The following is a 21,086-nucleotide window of genomic DNA, read 5'->3' as shown; positions in this document are numbered from 1 at the left end:
TAATTTACTACTTCCATCCTCTAAAAATAGAAATTTGTGAAATGATACAAGTTTTAAGTACAAAATTAGTAAAGTAAAAAAGAGATAAAAAGAAAAGTATGTTAGTAAAAAATAGATCTCACATTATTAAAGAGTTTTTTGTTAAATAGAAAGTTTCTATTTTCAAGACAAATAAGTGAAATGTTCATGTGAGACTTAAATGGAATACTACACGGAATATTCTTAATTTTGCCAATTGATAATCAGGAGAAAATGAAGAGTACTTAATGTTTTGGGATTGAGTTTTTATGTTTTAGTCATATTTGATTAGACACGACTAATTTGATAAACACATGGTACAAAATTCCGAATCAAATTGATAATTGCTAGAGTTTGAGAGCCCTGAAATAGAAAGTTTATTGAAAAAACTGCAAATACTTATCGTAATTAATTGAACAACAATATAGACAAATAAAGAAATACAATAAGTAATTTAGCATCAATTATTATCAAAAGGAGGAAAAAACAGAGCATATGCAACAAGGGAAACCATACACGATCGAAGTCATCTACTTTTAACTTCAAATGGAAAATTGGGGAGTGGCAGCAAATAGAAATAAAGTATAAAAATTATTTTTATATTTGTTTTTTGTATATTTATTTCCTTATTCATTTTTGGATTAAGGAAATATCTGATTTTTTGTCACAAATTGGACCACATTTTCTTACTTTGAACAAAATCACATATCTGATATTGAGCAATAATCCAAGTTAACTATCCAACGCCTTGAAAAGCTCATCCAGATTTTGTTGGAAAAAATTACAGTTTTTTTAGATTCGTTTCCATACATATAAAATTCATCTCAAACATGAGAATATATTATCAAAAATTAAATTACTCGAACTTAATAAAGACTTTTAAATGCTAGGAAAATTTTGGTGTAAATAATAAATGCAGATATGACTCGTGGGATAACGACAACGAAAGGAGTGGAAAACGGTAGTATTTCACCAAATTTAATTTTCAATCTTATTTGTATCCAATTTTAAATATTTGATGTATTTTTTTCAGAAATTTTTTTGGAGGAGGATATACATAAGAAAAAAAATTTAAATTCAATAAAAAGAAATTAATTAGGTCATATAATTTGGACTTTTTCCTCTCACGTCAAAATCAAAGTGGAGTTTTTTGATTTTTCTCTAGTCTTCCCCGCGTCACCTATTTTCTAACAGTAATTGATGCATATCACTCTTTATTGATTTCGATTAGTCAAATTTTGGTTAGTAATTAAATGCAGCTACTAATATTAGGCTATTTTCATTTGCCACCTTTGCTTATTATACATATAAAACAAACAATTTAAAAAATTCAAGTTAGAGAAGGTCAATGACATAGTGTATATAAATTAGAAAAAATAAATATTTTATTAAACAAATTGGATTGTATATTAGTATTTTATTATATTTCGATGGCTTTATAAGATTTATTTTTTCTCTTTGCAGCATTTCAAAACGTACACGCTCAGACCCAAGCAGGAACACCGCCACCTGCTCTCTCTGCTTTCTTGTATGCTACTCTCTTTCTCTCTCCATTTTATTTTTCTTCTTTCATTTGATAAGAAAATAAAATTCTGGGTTTCTTCGAAATCCGTGTTTCGCGTCGAGGGTGTGTGCCAAAATTTGATCTTGTTTACGATTTCTTGAGGGGTTTTCGATTGAATGCACATGAGTCGTCGTCGTTTGTGTCTTTTTCTGTTAATCGATTTTATTGATTATTCAGATCTTGTGATCACTCAGATACATGCATACATGTGCCGAGAGATTTGTGGGATGAATAAGTCAAAGTCTTCTCTCTGATCATTGCTGTTTTTACAACGCTTGGAATGCTAAATTGGGTCTTCACTTTCGTCGAATATAAGTTTGGGGATTCATATTTTTTAGGGTTTTATGCCATGGTTTTCATATTTATTTATTACTTGGTCTAAATCAGAAGTGTTTTTTCTCTCTTTTTTCTGGGATTTGGTAATTCAAGAATGCTCTGCTTGGTTTATTGGCTGCGAAGTTTCAGTTTTTATTCTAGTTTTTTGTCAGCTCAAGTTGGGAATTTTGATTGGAAGGGGATCTTGAGAGCTTTCAGTCCAGTTTTGGTGTTTGAATCCGAAATGCATGTTTTTATGTTTCTGATATTCCTAAGATGTTTTGCAATTCTTTTGTTCTATCACTCTCATCAATTGCTGGAAATTGCTAATTCAGATAGGTTTATGCGGTTTTCGTTTCGATTTGTTGGTTGAATTGTCCCTATTTGTGACTATCTCCATCCTTTTCAATAGGGCCCAGCTCAGTTTCAGTTCCTATTTCTTGTATCCAAACAAGATATATGATTTAACAGTGAGTTTCCATTTAAAATTATGGTGGTAACATTTTGAACTTTTATGCAGGACATCCGAGGATACGGTGTTTTGGTTGGTGATTGATGTGAATATTTGAATATAGAAAACATTATTTTTTACGAATAAAAGAAGAGATTTTTCAATGCTGAGTTTCAATAGGATCAGAGCTCAGCCGAGGTCCAATAGATCTATGTCTCTAGGAGGTGGAGTTCTCCATCTCTGAAGCGTCTTTGCTTGTCTTTCCCCGTCTCTCTAGTAGTTTCTGCATCGATTGTGTTCTTATTTCTTCTTTTTTGCAGGCATGGATTATGCGGATCCAAAGAAGAAGAACAATTTTTGTGGTAAAATCTTGATGGTTTCCACTCTTACAGCTTTGTGCATTCTTATGCTCAAGCACTCCCCAACTTTCAACACCCCAAGCCAAGTATTGATTCGATTTCCTGCCTGCCATTGCTTTATTTGCATGTTTACGAGTCTCTGAGGATTAAATGTGCAAACTTTTTTGTGAATTCATACAGTTCTCCAGTCATGAACCTGGTGTGACTCATGTATTGGTAACCGGAGGTGCTGGATACATTGGTTCACATGCAGCGTTGCGACTTCTGAAGGATTTTTACCGTGTAACCATAGTGGTATCTTTCTGATATTCATAGTTCTCTGCACTTCACAATTGCCACAATTGGTTCCTGTGACCGATCTGAGGTGCATTTTTTATTGACAGGACAATCTCTCACGAGGGAACCTTGGTGCCATTCATGTCCTCCAACAATTATTTCCTGAGCCGGGGAGGCTTCAGTTTATTTATGCTGATCTAGGAGATGCTAAATCGGTATCGTCACTGTACTATTTGTTTTATGATTCTTTTCTAGGTGATTGAGTTCACAAAGGTGTTTACCTTTGTTTATTCCTTGGTTAACTTACAGGTCCGGAAAATTTTCTCTGAGAATGCATTTGATGCAGTGATGCATTTTGCTGCCGTGGCATATGTTGGAGAGAGTACTATGGATCCTCTCAAGTGAGTATCTTTTGATATTGCTTCACAACGTCCATTAGATTATGTCCTCACTGTTGCGTAGAGCTTAGAAATGATTTTAGATAATCTGTAATTGGTTAGTGATCGTTGATAATTTTGTGTATAAGAAAATTGATAGGGTAACTGCTGGTCCAGACTTGCCAGAATAAACTAAAAAGAAGGCCTCGTCTTGAAATCCACTGTTCCAAAAGTTCGTATCTGTGTTTTGAACTTTTGAAATCTCAAACTTCATTGGGTGGCAAACTTGACTCTTTGTTAAATTCTTCTTCTGAATCCTGATGAAGCCAATTCTTTTAGTGTATCTTATATTAGTTCTCGTTGCGATTAAGAACAACGGAACCTAGCAATAGCAATATGTGCATTTCTTCCTTGTATAAATTCCTGACCTAACTATTTTTGCAAAACAGGTATTATCACAATATTACATCAAACACTCTTGTTGTATTAGAAGCCATGGCGGCTCATGAAGTGAAGACATTAATTTATTCTAGCACGTGTGCAACATACGGGGAACCTGACCAGATGCCAATTACAGAAGAAACCCCACAGGTTAGGACTTAGGAGGGTTGATGAAGTTTACACTTCTAGTCTAGTGCTTTTGCTTTGTTAGGTGAGATCTGTCGACTAAGAAGTCCATTTTTTTTTTGACATTTTGCAGGTTCCCATAAATCCATACGGAAAAGCCAAGAAAATGGCAGAGGATATCATTCTTGATTTTCATAAGAACTCTGATATGGCTGTCATGATTTTAAGGTAGAGTTTTTTTACTGTGAATACCTTCTAACATCAGATTGCAACAATAATCGAGCAAACTACTTGTACTATCCCAGTTTTATTCACCGAGTAGCTGAAACTCGTTTATGCTTGCATTTTGTACCTCAATTCTCTTACTTTGTTAATCTATCAGATACTTCAATGTGATTGGTTCGGATCCTGAGGGAAGGCTCGGTGAAGCTCCCCGGCCTGAACTACGTGAACATGGACGGATATCTGGTGCGTGTTTCGATGCTGCTCGTGGAATAATACCGGGTCTCAAGGTCAGTGTTGCTACTCGACTCAACACCAACCAAATGCCTTGAAAACTTCGAGAACTGTTCTTGTACACAAGCTGTCTCTTGCATACATCTTTCTTGTAAAAATATCGAATATCTTCCAAACACAGGTTCGTGGAACAGATTACAAGACTTCAGACGGCACCTGCATCCGGGACTACATTGATGTCACTGATCTAGTGGACGCTCATGCCAAAGCCCTCGAGAAAGCCAAGCCCGGGCATGTAGGCATCTACAACGTTGGTACAGGAAAAGGTAAAGCCACCTTTCGATGTTCACGCTTACAGGTTAAAACGTCAGGCTTGTAACTGAAACGGTTTGTTTCACCCCATCTCAGGCAGTTCAGTGAATGAGTTCGTGGCAGCCTGCAAGAAGGCGACGGGGGTGCCCATAAAAGTCGAATTCCTTCCCCGCAGGCCCGGTGATTATGCAGAAGTGTACAGCGACCCGTCCAAGATCAAGAATGAGCTGAACTGGACAGCGAGACACACCAACCTCGAAGAGAGCTTGCAGGTCGCGTGGAGATGGCAGAAGGCACACCAGAATGGGTACGGCGCTCCTCTGATGATGTCTGCGTAAATAGAAGCTCGAGATATTTGGATTCGGAGGACTAACATGAACGGAACCCCACGTCCGAGCCTTGGTTTCGGGAAGTTTTTCGTAGAGTTGGAGTGAGAAAGAGAGAGAGATGTATTCTTTTACATCTCTATTCAGATACATTTGATAGAATGGTAGGGATGACAATATATAATGATTATGATTTGGAGACATTTTTAGTTGAATAATAGTTTATGAGAGGTATAGATTATTCTTGTATTATAGCATAGCTTATAATTATTGTAGCAATTCTTGAATGAAAAATCCTTTGGTTATTCTTCAACAGGTTCTTGCCCCCTGGTAAAAGAAGATAATAAAAATAATAAATAAATGGTTAAAAAAGAATGGAAAAAATATATATAAAAATGTCAAAAAATGAAAATATTGAAAGGTAAAAGAAGTTAAAATTAAAAGAAAAAAGAAATGGAGATGCGGGGTATCGATCCCCGTACCTCTCGCATGCTAAGCGAGCGCTCTACCATCTGAGCTACATCCCCAATACAGTATATTATTCAGTAATAAAACTTTATTATTACCCATTTGCTCATTTAGCCATTTGTAGAAGACTGATTATTTTACTTGCAACTTTTGGTTGAATGAATAGTTGATCAAAGAGTTCAATTTTTAATAATTTCAGAATTCATGTATTAATTTGCTCATTTGAATAGAATGGATAAAATCTTGGGAAAACTACTTGAACGAGAAGAAGAAGGAGATGAAAAGTTCAACTCAAGAAACAAGAGATGTATCCCAGAAGTTTATAACAATAGTGTTTCTCTAGCAATAGAATTGTAAGCGTAGGCAACTCGAGGCTCAAATGTATCCGTCGTGATATCCAATATAGTGTACTTAGCCGAACGAACATCAAATAGTTATGTTGGACCTTTTCAAAATAAAAAAAGAAGCCATTCAACAAATGACGACATCCACACACAAATTTCTTTGCAAGGTGTTACGCCAAAAATATACTTTTGACGGACAGACTAATGCAATTGCATTGAAGCTGCTCCACTGCTCACGCGACTGTTTGGGCTGCTCTGTCGAAACCTTCTTCTGCTGCAGATGCACGTACGACGAGAGTGTGGTTTGGGTGTGACAGTTTCAATTGGCTACAAAGACACAAGGAAGACACAAAATATTGTCACAGGTCTTTACAGGCAAACTATGGGCAAACTAGAGAGAGAAAAAAATGCAGAGAGAATAGTTGCAAAGAAATCCAAAACAAACAACACTGACGGGTAGCACGATGAACCCTGATTAACTAAAGCAGCTCGCATTCATTTAATGAACCGTTATGTAAATTTCTAATCAGCACAGGATGGTAAGGATCCAGAGGCCCTTAGATTATGGTATAAAACTATAAATCAGACCTGAGGTAGCGCGATGATGATTTACCAAGGTGAAGACTACAAACAACCAGATTGGCAAGGGTCTCTGGATCCTTGGCATCCTGTGAAGACCAGAAAACTACAAGTTAGTATGTTCAATAGGCAAGAAATTACAGCATGTCTCTGACTAACTTAGTGTGCTACAAATCATTGGAGGATTTGGCACAGAAAAATAAGAGAGGAAAAGTAAATATGAAGCAAAAGGCACAAAGTACATACATAAGGGAAGGAAAATCTAATGGGAAAGCAGCTGTGCATGCTTCGTGTGAAATAGGTGTAGAGAAAATAGCAACTATTCGAATCTTCAAAATTACTCTCATGCTAGAGAAAAGCATTGGGGACATTAAGAAAATAAATGTCTAGCAAATCAAACTTACTCTGTTAAGGGCCTCAAGCAGGAGGGTCTCTGCCTCGTCAAATTCCCCCTTGTGCATGCAGCAAACAGCCTTCCCATTCAGGACCAAGCTAGTCATTGCGTACCTCTCTGAGAAATCTTGGAAAATAAGATATGCCTCCTGGATCTTTGAACCACCCTGATTCAAACAGCAATATATGTAAGTCGCCAGACGGGCAGACACAATTTGGAATTTACTGCATATATCTCATAAAACGGCCCTTACTTACCACAGCCAAGTTAAGCCATGCATTAGCAAGTTGGGTAAGTGGGTGGTCTTCATCTAATCCTTGCATGACTCGCAATTGTTTCTCAGCATAATCTGAACGGTGCATCTTAAGAAAAATTTGGACATTTAAAGCATGCCTGCAGAAGTATAATATAGTTACGCGTTAAGTAAATGTGTGCGCGTTGACTACACTCTCTCAAACAAGCACAGGGAAAACTCATAGCCAACTTAGTAAGATATAACTGATCAAAAAATTTGCAAGCAACACATGAATCTGCCTACCAAAAGTCTCACTGAATCAATTCATGAGATTATTGAGCGAAAATATCTATAGTACTCAGCACGAACTAAGGGGACTTACAACTCCATAGTTCCTCCCGCATGTGTATGCTTCAAAGCTTCATTATAATCTTGTTCGTGCATGAATATAGTCCCGGCAATAAGACGTAAGATGGGGTTGCTTCCAACTGCAGGATCGGCCAACCACTCATGGAGACTTGAAATTACTGTTTCCTACACATGTATGAACAGAAATTAGCTGGGACAAAAATCTGGGATAGGCAGTCAGCAAATGAATTACTAGTCCTCCAACAATGATCGTCAAACCACTTTTTGGCACAAAATTGCTAACCATCTATCAGATTAACCACTCAAGTCTGGAGGGGAACCCCCACCCACAAAATTCCTTCAGGTACAAACAACCCTAAGTAATATCTTCATTCAAATTGAGAGTAATGCAGATCAACAGCCAAAAACAATATTTCTTCATTACATAATTTACTGACAAACTCGAAAAAATGTCAGTAACTTTGCAAGCAGAATTCCACGTTACAAGATCAGGCCAATGACACATCAATTGCAACAGAAGGAAACAAACGCTTTCTCTTAGAGCTGCGGATATTATGTAGCTAAAAAACTCGGATTATGATTAGGACTGGACAAATATATAGAGCAAAAAAAATTACCTTGTTGTCAGGGCTGGAGAGATATAGAGCCAATAATTTCACCGCCTGAAGTGGTGTTGCCGCAGAGGAATCAATCTCACTTATCACCAACTACACATCATCATAAAATAAAAGCAGAAACCAACACAAAAATCAATCACTAATCTCGAGACAATAAAATCACCAACAAACTTAGAATCTGATCGATAGCGAATTCCAGCTCAAACACTGCTCAAATTCAAAGCAGATCCCCAAAGAGAATGCGTAATCCAACCGCACCTGATAACTTCCGAGAGCAATGTAAGATCGGTGGACGAGGCAGTCCCTCTCAACGGCGTCGTCGGGCGAGAGATTAGGGATTTCGCTGGTGTTGATTGCGCCTTGGTACGCCCCCAAGTAAAAGTTGTTCCTCAATCCGAACAACGGGTCGGGTCCTCCAACCGCCGCCATTTTCTGATTCTCTGAAGCTTGAATCTGGGGGGAGAAGATCAGATCTTGAGAAGGAAGGGAATTTCGATAGCGATCGAAAGAAACGCGCTAGATCAAATGCGATTGATTTTACACAGTTGAGAAATGAGAAGAAAGAGAAGCGTTGGTTACTTGTTAGCGATTTTTTACTTAACGTTTTCAGCTAAAGTCGCTGATTTCTGAATTTGAACTGAATTTTAGTGCGCCTCAAAATCGGGCCAGCACTTATTTTTTCAAGTTTTGAGCCCATTTATGTTGATAATATTATTAATTTTGAATGAAAGTCTAGAGGAAATTTGAGTGTTTTGGATGACACAAATATTTGAAAGACTTATGTATTCGTAAACTATACTCTTGTGTAGCCTTTGGAAATGTCACAAAACTCATGACATTTTACAACTTAATGGAGTAATATTTACTTACATTTAGGTGTCACATTAGTATATAGTTGTATATAATGTGAATACAGGTAAATTTTGTTACATCTTTGAGGTTGAGGTTGTAACACATATCTTGTACTACTAGTATACTTTATAAAATATCATCAATTATTGCTATTAGCGAGTGGAATCGTTGAAAGTTCTCATTTGTGACATCCATTGGACGTAGGATTGTAGCATTTATTTTATTTAAATAAAAATGACATTATTTGGTACCATTAAATAATTCTACACTATCAAACGCTATAGCAAGAAATAAATAAAACCATTAATATTATAGGTTAACTCGTGTGAATTTCGATTGCTTCTTTAGCATCTAGTCATAAAAGAGAAATTATTGGCCACATAATTTTTGCTAAAAAAGATTGGCTGTTTATGCAAGGGATTGGAAGAGAAAACTTTGAGACTTATTTACATATTTTATTTGTTTTTTAAAATTTTTAAATATTTTCTGTTTGAAAAAATTGAACAATTTGACTAATGATAGAAATATTCAGCGTATATGTATCTATTTACTGTGATCAACACTAACACAAAACTTGTATTCTATCTCTCATTGATATATCATATAGTATATGAGAAACATATTTACTCTTAATAATTAAATAAATAGGTATACGTAAACATAGTACTAAAATTAGAAAATGCATGTATACCTTTTTTATACAGCTTATAGAGTAATAATTTCTTTTCAGCAACACTCCTTGAAAATATGATTAAACTCTACTTTCTTCAATCTTGCGAATGTTATCAACAATTCGCAGCCCATCTTCGGCGGCGATGACTGCCGTGCATCTGCCATTTTCAGCTGGATCAATGCTATTAAATACTTATTGAAAAGAAAATGGATGTGGCAAATTATGACATGAATAAGCAAATTACAATATAGTAATAGAGAAAATATATACTCCTATCAGAATTGAGCAACAACACACAGAGAAGCAGAAAGAGGGAGGAACTGACGGGATTCGAGAGATGACACCATGCTCAACGACACCAGCTAGTTGGTCAAGACTATCGGCCACTTCAGCTGCATGAAATTGATGCAATTCCATTGAAAAATATTTTTTATAGATATAATTGATCAGACAAGATGAAGAGGTGTACCAAGGTTTTGAATTGGAGATGTAAAGATTACGTCTAGAACGTTATGCCCTTCTTTAGTGACAATCGGAAAGTCGCCTCCCAATGGACCTGCATACCCCACCGATGATCTTCTCCAGACCTTAACAGTATATTCTTAGGTTACAATGGTGAGTGGAAGTATTCATAATTGGAGTATTAAAGGAGTAATGCATTGAGGAGTACCTCAGCATCACCGAGAAATAGGTCATCTATTTCTTCAGCAGTCTCCAGCCAGTTGACCTAGCATGTAATATACATCAATTGTAAGGTTCGACAAAAATATTTATCAACGTCACTTGCACTTAAACCTTACAGATTCAATTAGGACTGGAATGGATCCATCGACAGCACCTTGATATTGCTTTGCTGTAACGATGAGGACCAGTTTCCCAGCCGTTTTCAGTATGGTCTGTAAAGCAGATTTAACCAATGTATCTGAACAAGAAATGCCAATGAGAAAAGGAAGCCATGCTTAAATATGATATGACCAAGATGGCACATCATAGCCATATCACAATGAGAGATGCGACAAAAGATCTATTACAAAGCACTGGATTTCATCAAGACCAAGCAAGACATATTGAAACAATGGCTAAAGCGATGATAGTTCGTATTAGTTCTTTCTCTTGCTCCCATAGATGACATTACAGAAGTAAGAATGAGTGTTTTTGACTGACCTTCTCCTCAATTATCGACTCACCACCCTGCATCTTCTGGCGTCCGATGACTGCAGCAAGAGACTCTTCTTCCATAACATCAGCATCATCGAACGCCAAATCAATCTACATGTAAGAATATAGTAGTATGATTTAACTATTGGACCTATTAAGTAGATACTCCACCATATAAACTAACTATGTATATATCCATTTCTACCTACAATCATGCATTTGCTCCCATAAAACAAAAGGATAGAAAAACTTGCTTACTTTGAAGCTGTCTCTGTACTGGTCCAAAGGGACTCCTGCTTTTGCTGCTTCACTTGCACTATCAACAGATCTGCATTGTACTTTGCCAATCATTCCTAGTGGAAAATAAGGAGGAAACAATAACTACTAGATAATTTATAACTAACATCCGAAGCTGAAAATGCCCTACTTGGTCCTTTTTTTCGTGGCATTGTTGTGTAGCTTCTAAGAAAAAGGAATCCAATTTCTCCATAACAATAGTAGTAGTATATTTTCATCATAAATGATGACCAAGAATAAAGTCCTCCTATCACTGGCTTCCATAACATCATTAATCCCCAAAATGTGCAGGCGATCACACACATATCCAATCAGGAAATTGAGATCACATCAACCAAGAGACCAAATTCAGCAACAACATTCAAAACTGCAACAATTTAACCCTAAAATCAAGTAGTCCTGCTTACGTAGGAACGCCAGTAATATGTTTAATGGCTCCGGACCGAATCTGCCTCCCCAAATACTGAATAGCGAAGCCCGAAGCTCGACCGGAACCCAGCCCTATCACCATCCCATTCTCCACAAACGAATCAACCTTTTCAACACACACAAAAACCAAATTTCATCTTTCCAATTATACAACTTTAAATTCCACTTCATCGCTCATGATAATGAATAGAAATGATGAATTCGAATACAGCAATCCAAAATTAGGGAAAAATTAAACACATTATTTCTAGAATCTTATAAAATTAGTAGAGAGAAATCACAGTGTATTTGGCAGCTTTAAGGAGGAGTGCGGAGTCGTCGGAGTAGCTCGAACGAACCACCATTGATAACGCATTACTGCTTCTATTTATTTTACTCGGATTGCGATTTGCTACGAAATTAGCGAATGGGAGAATTGGCGAAGGTGATGATAACGCCATTGTCGCCTTCAACTGTCGCTCTGTTTTCAACTGTAATTCAATGGAGATTTAAGTCCACATTTTTAGATAACGGAATTAGTTGTAGTGGGCTGAGATATAAGCCCAATCCATTTCTTTAAAGCTAGTTTAATTTTTTGGGCCCAATAGTAATCTGGGCCGATAAACCATTGACGATGAATTAAAAAAGTACACTAATTATACGCAATAATATGTTTGAGATAAACAATAATGTAGTAATGTGGTGTTAGCAAAAAAAACAGTCCAAAACTAACACAAAAGAAAAGTGAGCAATAAAACAAAAGGTTAAAGCAAGAGTGATGGCAGCCCACACCTCACCGTTAAATAGTGCTAGCAATGTGCCTTTTTAAAGTTCAAATTATCACTACAAAAGAAGAAGAAAACGTGAAAGTAATCATTTTAAGAATCGGATTCTCTTCTTTAATCTTTTCAAATGAAACCAAAATTAAAAAAAAAAATCAAACGTCTCTCGTAAAATTGGCCTTTTTACTTTAGATATTTTTAGTCATAATTGATAATCTAAATGACCCTTTTTATTGTGGGGAGGCATGAAGAGATGGAATCATTATAATCCACTTACTATTGGAACAATGCTAATATCGATTACACATGCATTAATTTATTTTTAATTAATCTCCAAATACTAGTATATAGCATAATCGTGTGATCGATACATAATTAATTCACCATTGATAATTGGTGAATTAATTGAAGTACGTGTCCATGTTCGATTCTTGACATTATAATTGATGGAAATAATTGGTTGATGAGAAAACACAATATATAAATAAATTAGGTATCTTTAACTTTTTGAGATCAAGAATTTGTTCTTTTATTTAATTATTATTTGGAATTACACGTGTTGTTGTCTCGTCGAATACCTCCAAAAGTGTAGAATTAATGCAATTATTTGTTGTCACTTAATTAATAAATAATTATATACGTGCATATACTTCATTGTGGTATCCTACCCATCCATTTTGACTTCATATTAATATATACCTTTAATTTGAGATTCTTCTTTTCCCTTTATATCTTTAATGGAGTATATTTTATTATACACAAGTACAAAAACAATCTAATAAATTTTCGAACTTATATAAATATGAGTTATCTTATGGAGTATAAATATACGAGTTGTAAAGTAGAGCATTATTTTAAGCAATAAATAAAATACTACTCCATAACTATAAAATGTTTTCTGGGGGAAATCGAAAGAAAATGAACATGCAATGCTAAATAAAAGCTGTGTGCATAATTTTATGATAAAAATGATTCCATTTGTAGTGCTACCCATTTGAGTGCCAGAAAATGAGGGTATGATATATGCTTTAATAATGGCCCCATTTTTTTTAATGCTGACCACATCTAAACTTTACAATTCACAATTACCAACCATGCAATACTCTTTTCACACTCTTATAATCTTATTCACTACAATTTAAGCTTATATACTTATTACCGTATTACTGTATTAGAAAAATAAAATTTATAGCCTATTATAGGAGTAGTTATTATTCTATTCCTCTAAACTAACAATATTTTTATCATTTTTTCTCTTTTCATTTTTTTTTGGATCTTGTTGAAACTTGAATGGCGTTTTAAAAGCATCTTCAGGAAAGAAATGTATATAAAAAATTGTATATCATCTATTTACATTCTTAAAAGAAAAATTATCTTTCTAAAAAGTAACAAACTCTAAAAGAAACAAAAAGTATAAGATAAATTATTTTCTAAACTAAAAAAATAGTAGAAAATGCATTCCAAAACATAAAAATATAATATCTTCTCAAATAACTTCACTTGAGAATGATTTTTATGATATAAAATTTTATCTCTCTATTAATGGATGGTAATGTACCTCTTTTAAATGGAAAAAAAATATAATACCTTCTCAAATAACTTCTTTTGAAGAGTGATTTTTTTTTTATTTTTCATGAAAAAAAGACAAATATGATAGTTATAATCATTTACCTCTTCATTTACCTCAAGTGCTCTAAGAACATCTCCAAGAGGAGAGGTAAATGGAGAGGTAAACTAATATAACTATCATAATTACCTTTTTTTATGAATAATTATTCTCCAATGGGAGAGGTATTTGAGAATGTATTATACATTTTCACATTTTGAAGATGTATCTTTACCTCCCCATCAATTGAATGGTAAAATCTTACAAATACCATATTTGACTTCTTTTTATGAAAAACACTTCTCCAAGGGAAAATGTATTTGAGAATGTATTACAATTTATATTTTTTAATGCATTTTGTATTACTATTTTATTTTTTAACTTTCTTCATACCTTTTTCCTTTGGACGTGTTACTTTTTAAAAGGGTATATTTCACTTTATAAGAAGGTAAATACATCATATATCTTTTTTATATACCTTATTCCCTCATAGATGCTCTAATAGTTCTCCTAGATGGATCCTTTAACCGTCAATAAGTAAAAACTAGAGTAGTAATTTCTTATCAAACATTTTGGCCGGTTTTCATCACAATCAAAGGGCAAGATTGAAGAAACAGACAAACAAAAACCTAGTTGAAAGGAAACAAATAACACCAAAAGATAAAAGATCCAATTTTTTTCAATATACCCGTTGATGATTCTTGTTTACTTACAAAAACGTTTATCTTCACGCCGCCCAAGTCTAGGTGGCAGATTAACTCCTGTCTTTATCTTTCTTAAATTACATTTATAAATTCACATCAAAGTAATAGAAGCAAAATAAGGATGGAAATAAATGCCACAATATTTATTACATTAATGAACAGAGACAGCAGTCAATAGCATCATACTCCTGCCTAACATTTGTGTGTACCTATTAAATTAATTTGATACTAATAAATGCAGATATTTAAGTTAGTAGTGGAGTGTGTGAAAAAGGGTTAATCTTTTCTTCTTCTTCTACTGTAAAAAGGAGAAGCTTGTGCTGGAAAACCATTACAGGGCTGTGAGTCTGCACATCTTGGAATTGGAGCAAGGGTTATACCTCTGCATTACAAGAAAGTGGGAAAGATTGAATCTTTGCGAAATGAGAGGTTGTACTTCTTGAAGAAAGCGACGTACCTTCCCACCTTCCCATTCAAGGAAGAATTCTGTGTTTCTTAGGTTTTGGGTCATTGCTAAAAAGGAGAAGCTTTTGCAATGCTGATAGAGGGCAGGTGGGGAGTTGGGTTTTTGGGTGTAATGCTGTGTTTGGCTGTGTTTGTGGGGTGCAGCTGTGCTCAGAGTGATGCAGATAATGTTACTGCTGTGTATATTGTCACTCTCAAACAAGTCCCAGCTTCTCATTACTATGATGAGCTTAGAGTTAAGAAGGGGCACCATGTTAAAGGCAATGGGTCTGAGGGAATGAGTAGATTTGATAAACCTGCAAGGTACAATTTTTATTGAGAATTTTGTTTTAATTGTTTTCAAGGCTATGGTGAGATTGAATTTTTTTCCCCTGATGTTCTGTGTTTTGTTTTGTATTTTTTTGAGTTATTTTTAGTTTTTCTTGAATCAAATGTTGTTTCTAATCTAGTGGCAAGTTTGAGTAATTTTGTCCGTTTTTGATGTTGTGGGGTTTTGTTTACTTTGGGAATCTAATTTGTACTATTTTATTGCACTTGAGATGCATTTGATTCTGGCATTCAGGCTCAATCAAGGAATTGTTTTGTTTCCTTTATTGGAAAACATTGTTATTAATGTCTATAAAGCTCTTATCTTTGTATGAAGCATTACTGTAGACTGTAGTGAATTAGCCTCTTGTAAGAAAATGTTAAGTAATTGATATTGTTCGAAATTGTCATTTGCATTTGGCTATTAGGGCTATAGATTTCCTATTTATTGACTGTGTTCTTATTATCACTGATAAAATCATGGTAGTTAATGTGCTTCAACTGTGGTGAAATCAGAAATATGTCAAGGACGGATAGGGGCCATAAGCCATACGTAGACCGTGTGCATGATTCTCTGTTAAAACGAGCATTGAGGGGTGAAAACTATCTAAAGCTCTACAGCTACCGTTACTTAATCAATGGATTTGCTGTGCTTGTCACTCAACAGCAGGTTAGTATTGTCCCGAGTTTGGTCATTGTCTCGTTGCCTAATACATCAAGCAGCAAGTGTGTGTGTGTGTGTGCTGTGCTTCCTGTGTTATGTTGTCTGTGCTCATTGTGTGTTTTGATGATGTTTTTGAAGGCTTACAAGCTGTCAACGAGGTGGGAGGTGTCGAATGTGGTGTTGGATTTCTCAGTCAGGACTGCTACTACTCATACACCGCAGTTTCTTGGTCTTCCTCAAGGAGCATGGGCACAAGAAGGAGGATTTGATACAGCGGGAGAAGGGATTGTTATCGGATTTATCGACACTGGGATAGATCCCACGCACCCTAGCTTCTCTGATAATACGCCTGACAAGCCATACCCCGTTCCACAGCACTTCTCAGGAATCTGTGAGGTCACACGAGACTTTTCATCCGGATCCTGCAACAGAAAGCTCGTTGGGGCTCGCCATTTTGCAGCCTCTGCGATCACTAGAGGGATTTTTAATGCCACACAGGACTATGCTTCGCCATTTGATGGTGATGGCCATGGGACGTACGTGTCCTCCCTCTTGGATATTAGCTCGGATATGGAAATTACTATTATTACATTTCTATATTCATTTTATACGGAAAATATTGCAGGCACACAGCTGCTATTGCAGCAGGAAATCATGGAATTGAAGTTGTGGTAGCTGGACATTCCTTTGGAAATGCCAGTGGAATGGCTCCTCGTTCGCAGTAAGAATCTTGCTTCGACTTTCTATTTGTTATCCGTATGCTGACTTATGAATTGACCTGATTCTGATATGTTACAGCGTTGCTGTTTATAAGGCGTTATACAAGAGCTTTGGAGGCTTCGCTGCAGATGTGGTTGCTGCCATAGATCAAGTAAGAGTGTCTTTCATATGTACCCATTCTTCATCAAAATTAGTCTTTCTTCTTCTTATGAGCGATTTTTGTTATTCGATATCGCATTGGATTTCCGTTATCATGTTTTTGCTTTCGTAGGCTGCACAGGATGGAGTGGACATAATAAGCTTGTCGATAACACCAAACAGGCGACCTCCCGGCATTGCCACTTTCTTTAATCCCATAGACATGGCTTTGCTATCGGCCGTCAAGGCAGGGATTTTTGTTGTGCAGGCAGCAGGAAACACGGGGCCGTCTCCCAAGAGCGTCTCTTCCTTTAGCCCTTGGATCTTCACCGTTGGGGCTGCAACTCACGACCGGACCTATAGTAACTCTATAGTCCTTGGCAACAACATCACAATCTCTGGAGTCGGACTCGCTCGTAAGCCTCATAGTTCAAATACTTGATCAACTGCTACATATGGTGTCGATTGAATAGCATGCGATTTACTCGTTTTTTTATCTGTGTTCTCCAGCTGGGACCGATGAAGGCTCAATGTACACGTTAGTTTCTGCTATCCACGCCTTAAACACAACAACAGCAGCCGCGAATGACTTGTATGTTAGCGAATGCCAAGACGCCAGCAACTTCAATCAGAGTGTTGTCAAAGGGAATCTTCTGATCTGCAGCTACTCTATTCGGTTTGTTCTCGGCCTCTCCACCATCAAACAAGCCCTAGAGACTGCAGACAACCTCAGCGCAGCTGGCGTCGTGTTCTACATGGATCCCTATGTTATCGGCTTCCAGCTCAACCCAGTTCCAATGAGGATCCCGGGTATTATAATCCCATCACCGGACGATTCAAAAGTGAGTATGCTTGCTTCCGACTTCCTAGCACAAAAATGATCGTTCCATAACGCGTATACACTGATATATTGATGCAGATCTTTCTACATTATTACAATTCTTCTTTGGAGAGAGATGATAGCTCAAAAAAAATAGTTAGATTTGGGGGATTAGCAAGTGTTTCTGGTGGAATAAAAGCAAATTTCAGCCACTCTGCTCCTAAGGTTATGTATTATTCTGCTAGGGGGCCAGATCCAGAAGACAATTCTCTTGATAACGCCGACATACTAAAACCAAACGTCGTTGCACCCGGGAACTTCATATGGTCTGCGTGGAGCTCGCGTGGCCAGGAGTCTATCGAGTTTCGAGGTATAACTTCGTTTAAGAGGATCAATTATAGTTGCACATTTAACCCGTGGCCAAGATAACTTTGCCAATTAAGTTGCGCTTCATCAGTGAGCTCACTGTTTTCTTGACTTGTGTAGGTGAGAGCTTTGCAATGATGTCTGGAACAAGCATGGCAGCTCCTCACATTGCTGGACTTGCAGCCTTGATCAAGCAGAAGTTCCCTTCTTTCTCTCCATCCGCGATCGGATCTGCCCTCTCGACAACGGCATCCCTCAACGACAAAAAGGGTGGACCGATCATGGCCCAGCGCGCCTACACCAACCCTGACCTGAACCAGTCTCCGGCCACTCCCTTCGACATGGGGAGCGGATTCGTCAATGCCACCGGAGCATTGGATCCCGGCCTCATTCTTGATTCGGGTACGTCCCCCTCTTTCGCTCTACGCCCATTAAATTACTAAACTACCCTTAGAAACTAAAGTACGTGGGTTACTGCACAGGCTATGATGATTACATCTCGTTCCTGTGCGGAATCAATGGCTCGTCTCCTGTAGTCCTGAACTACACAGGAGCGAGCTGCGGGGGTCCGACCTTGAACGCCACCGACCTCAACCTGCCCTCGATCACAGTATCGAAGCTGAACCAGTCCGTGACCGTGCAGCGAGTTGTGACCAACGTCGGTGGCAACGAGACATACAGCGTCGGGTGGACCGCGCCTTATGGAGCCTCGGTGAAGGTGACGCCGGCGCACTTCTCAATCGGCGGTGGAGAGAAGCAGGTGTTGAGTGTGTTCATTAGCGCCACCATGAACAGCTCAGTGGCAAGCTATGGGAGGATAGGGTTGTTTGGGAATCAAGGCCATTTGGTTAATATTCCTATCTCTGTTATTATAAAAATTTCATACAATAACACTGCTGGCTGATTACACCACCTTATGTAACTCTAAACAACATTTTGATTTTTTGATTGGTTACTCTGTAAATTCTTTGAGATGCAGAAATAGTAGTAGCCTGTTGACTGTCATCAGCCTTTGTTATTTTATTCTTCAAGTGTGCTACCAAAATCTTTCTTTTTTTAACCAAAGATTCTGCTTTAATAAAATGCCACAAACAGAAATATTACAAAAAAAAAGACATCATTCAACGATGGTTAATTCTTTAAGGAGTTCATTCTTTTTCTATTCCAAGATAGCAATGCAATTCCATAAGAAAAAACAAAAGACAAAGATGTTACAAAAGAAAAAGGCCAAATTCAAAGATAAAGAGAAAAACAATGGATGCAGCACCAATGGATGCGAGTATTCAAATCTATTACACGAAGATTGTGCAGAGATGGCGAGAGAGATACGACTTCCATTGCACGACCCTCGACACATACTCATATGAAAGAGTTGTTTTACGATGTCTGTCACTATCGTATGAAAGAGTTGTTTTACGCTTGTGGAAAGTGCAGCTTCAAAGTAGATATCGAGTGCACTTCTATGCCGGATACCATACATCACGCAGCTCACCCGCAACATCTCCTCGAGCATGTGTCTCCGTCGGATCTAAAAAGCGATGCCAACTCATGGCGCTTGCTGGTTGTAGCTACATCTAAGACGATTATGATTGTTACATGTGTTGCACCAACTCATGTGATTTCATTGTGCACGTTAGATGCGCTGTGTTGCCGCCGTCAGTCAGCAGCCGTAGATGGGACGAGCACCACATGTACTTCCATCCTAAAACGCCGTTGCGACATTTGTCACTTTCATAAATTTGAATGTGATGGATTTTACCGTGCATCGTGCAACTTCTTCATTTGTCTCGACGACTGCGGTGCAAAAATGTTCTGCAATGGAGACATGAAGGCCGTTGATTGATTGAGAGAAATTATTTATTTCAGATATCATTTGTTCAGTCCTGTCTAGAATGATGATACACATGTACTACTCATGTTGATGTTATTTACCTCTTTCCTCTTGTATTCCTTATGTCTATTCTCTGTGTAATTATTTCATTTGTTTTCCATTCAACATTGGAAAAAAAGGACATTTCAATGAAGTAGTAGTAATTTGTTTTGCAAGTCAATACATCTTCGAATGAGAACAATCTCCAGTAAATAAAAAGTCTCAAAGAGTATGCCCACATCTAATTTCCCAAGAATTTCAACTATTGCCTCTTTGTCCTAACAACCAGGACGTTATGCAGAATATATGATTAAATATAACAATACTCTCTTACTTATCACTAATCACCATCAAGAAAAGCTTAATAGAAACAACACAACATCCAAAATAACAGCACACCCAGAAATTTGAATGTTCATCCATTTGTCTATTTCTCAAATAGACTACTTCTTGATGTATTTTCACAACAAAAGAAATTGTAAGCCATATTTCAATGCTTTGTGATTTTGATAATAAAATCTATGTCTAGATTTGAACTAATTCAATCATAACATAATGTGAGAGTGAAGGAGTGTATAACGTAGTTATGACATAGTAGTACTATATTTGATTCTGGTGTAAATTGTTTGAAAATAATAAAAATTTTAATCTAATATTAGTTCGTTCCACAATTTAAAAAAAAGAAAAAAAAAAGACATAGTGAAATTGTATTTGATGTGACAAGAAAAAATTCTAACGTTGTTTGTTAAAACTATGAATAATATATTATTCGTAAGCTACTATAAATTTCCATTGTGAAATGATTAAGGATGAATCCAAATTTGTGATTTTTGACCACAATTTATTACTATTCTTTTGGCGATTACATAAAATTCTATTCAACTATCCGCATATACTACAAAAGAAATTTTCATGATTCTTTTGTCATTTTACCTGAAATTCTTATCCGACTATCCTCATATAAGTAAATGGATCAATTGAAAGGAAAAACAGATAATACGACAATTTTATTTACTACATTTAATAATATATCCGGATCTCTATTACGGGATTGGTGTAAGCATCAGCAATGGCGTCCGTCCCGGCGGAATTCCGACCGGCGTGCCGGAAGTCCGCGCAGGACGTCCGCCATTGTGCGAGGGAGGCACGGATGCGACATCCGCAGCGGACACCGGAGTTCCGCGTCGTTCTGCGGATATCCGTCGAGACGTCCGTGCGGACGTCCGCCAT

General features: G+C 36.9%; 4 protein-coding genes and 1 non-coding gene across 6 annotated transcripts; 2 read left to right on the top strand and 3 right to left on the bottom strand.

The window, feature by feature from the left end:
• The first annotated feature begins 1,482 nt into the window (after positions 1-1,482).
• Positions 1,483-5,334, top strand: LOC121766338 (UDP-arabinose 4-epimerase 1). Its single transcript, XM_042162604.1, has 11 exons — positions 1,483-1,546; positions 2,418-2,572; positions 2,669-2,793; positions 2,888-3,001; positions 3,091-3,198; positions 3,293-3,384; positions 3,810-3,951; positions 4,061-4,155; positions 4,310-4,439; positions 4,565-4,709; positions 4,792-5,334. Exons 2-11 carry the CDS (start codon positions 2,512-2,514, stop codon positions 5,031-5,033), a joined length of 1,254 nt encoding a protein of 417 aa, XP_042018538.1. The 5' UTR covers positions 1,483-1,546; positions 2,418-2,511; the 3' UTR covers positions 5,034-5,334.
• A 141-nt stretch (positions 5,335-5,475) lies between these two features.
• Positions 5,476-5,548, bottom strand: TRNAA-AGC. Its single transcript has one exon. It is a non-coding gene; the product is annotated as a tRNA-Ala (tRNA).
• A 226-nt stretch (positions 5,549-5,774) lies between these two features.
• On the bottom strand, positions 5,775-8,587 carry LOC121769421 (coatomer subunit epsilon-1-like). The gene is made up of 7 exons (XM_042166223.1): positions 8,286-8,587; positions 8,028-8,117; positions 7,424-7,575; positions 7,064-7,199; positions 6,817-6,972; positions 6,422-6,501; positions 5,775-6,160 (listed from the first exon to the last, which is right to left on the bottom strand). Exons 1-7 carry the CDS (start codon positions 8,454-8,456, stop codon positions 6,067-6,069), a joined length of 879 nt encoding a protein of 292 aa, XP_042022157.1. The 5' UTR covers positions 8,457-8,587; the 3' UTR covers positions 5,775-6,066.
• Positions 8,588-9,530: 943 nt separating this feature from the next.
• LOC121767224 (probable ribose-5-phosphate isomerase 4, chloroplastic) lies at positions 9,531-11,897 on the bottom strand. Of its 2 annotated transcripts, XM_042163449.1 has the most exons (9): positions 11,718-11,897; positions 11,415-11,542; positions 10,969-11,038; positions 10,717-10,821; positions 10,353-10,448; positions 10,223-10,279; positions 10,022-10,139; positions 9,878-9,944; positions 9,531-9,709 (listed from the first exon to the last, which is right to left on the bottom strand). In XM_042163449.1, exons 1-9 carry the CDS (start codon positions 11,874-11,876, stop codon positions 9,631-9,633), a joined length of 879 nt encoding a protein of 292 aa, XP_042019383.1. In that variant the 5' UTR covers positions 11,877-11,897; the 3' UTR covers positions 9,531-9,630. The 2 variants fall into 2 exon arrangements, with proteins under 2 accessions (XP_042019383.1, XP_042019382.1); XM_042163448.1 differs by lacking the exon at positions 9,531-9,709 and having other exon boundaries at positions 9,716-9,944.
• A 2,756-nt stretch (positions 11,898-14,653) lies between these two features.
• On the top strand, positions 14,654-18,994 carry LOC121767579 (subtilisin-like protease SBT2.3). The gene is made up of 10 exons (XM_042163881.1): positions 14,654-15,275; positions 15,795-15,948; positions 16,081-16,478; positions 16,568-16,663; positions 16,741-16,813; positions 16,934-17,216; positions 17,311-17,642; positions 17,720-17,990; positions 18,107-18,388; positions 18,469-18,994. The coding sequence occupies exons 1-10, from the start codon at positions 15,043-15,045 to the stop codon at positions 18,888-18,890; spliced, it is 2,544 nt and encodes an 847-aa protein (XP_042019815.1). The 5' UTR covers positions 14,654-15,042; the 3' UTR covers positions 18,891-18,994.
• Positions 18,995-21,086: the final 2,092 nt, after the last annotated feature.

The sequence above is a fragment of the Salvia splendens genome, chromosome 15 (assembly GCF_004379255.2).
Source record: "Salvia splendens isolate huo1 chromosome 15, SspV2, whole genome shotgun sequence".
NCBI classification, from domain to species: domain Eukaryota; kingdom Viridiplantae; phylum Streptophyta; class Magnoliopsida; order Lamiales; family Lamiaceae; genus Salvia; species Salvia splendens.
This window is presented reverse-complemented; position numbering and strand designations above follow the sequence as displayed.

Bases quoted from the DNA above. Each gene is read 5' to 3' on its own strand.
- LOC121766338 (XM_042162604.1), top strand. From the start codon at position 2,512: ATGCTGAGTTTCAATAGGATCAGAGCTCAGCCGAGGTCCAATAGATCT. The intron at 3,002-3,090 runs GTATCTTTCTGA...TTTTATTGACAG, and splicing joins TTTACCGTGTAACCATAGTG to GACAATCTCTCACGAGGGAA. The intron at 3,385-3,809 runs GTGAGTATCTTT...TTTGCAAAACAG, and splicing joins AGTACTATGGATCCTCTCAA to GTATTATCACAATATTACAT.
- LOC121769421 (XM_042166223.1), bottom strand. From the start codon at position 8,456: ATGGCGGCGGTTGGAGGACCCGACCCGTTGTTCGGATTGAGGAACAAC. The intron at 8,118-8,285 runs GTGCGGTTGGAT...GATGATGTGTAG, and splicing joins TTGCTCTCGGAAGTTATCAG to TTGGTGATAAGTGAGATTGA. The intron at 7,576-8,027 runs GTAATTTTTTTT...ATACATGTGTAG, and splicing joins TCTCCAGCCCTGACAACAAG to GAAACAGTAATTTCAAGTCT.
- LOC121767224 (XM_042163448.1), bottom strand. From the start codon at position 11,876: ATGGCGTTATCATCACCTTCGCCAATTCTCCCATTCGCTAATTTCGTA. The intron at 11,543-11,717 runs GTGATTTCTCTC...TGTGTTGAAAAG, and splicing joins TTAAAGCTGCCAAATACACT to GTTGATTCGTTTGTGGAGAA. The intron at 10,140-10,222 runs GTACTCCTCAAT...TATACTGTTAAG, and splicing joins TATTTCTCGGTGATGCTGAG to GTCTGGAGAAGATCATCGGT.
- LOC121767579 (XM_042163881.1), top strand. From the start codon at position 15,043: ATGCTGATAGAGGGCAGGTGGGGAGTTGGGTTTTTGGGTGTAATGCTG. The intron at 15,276-15,794 runs GTACAATTTTTA...TGGTGAAATCAG, and splicing joins AGATTTGATAAACCTGCAAG to AAATATGTCAAGGACGGATA. The intron at 17,217-17,310 runs GTAAGCCTCATA...TGTGTTCTCCAG, and splicing joins CTCTGGAGTCGGACTCGCTC to CTGGGACCGATGAAGGCTCA.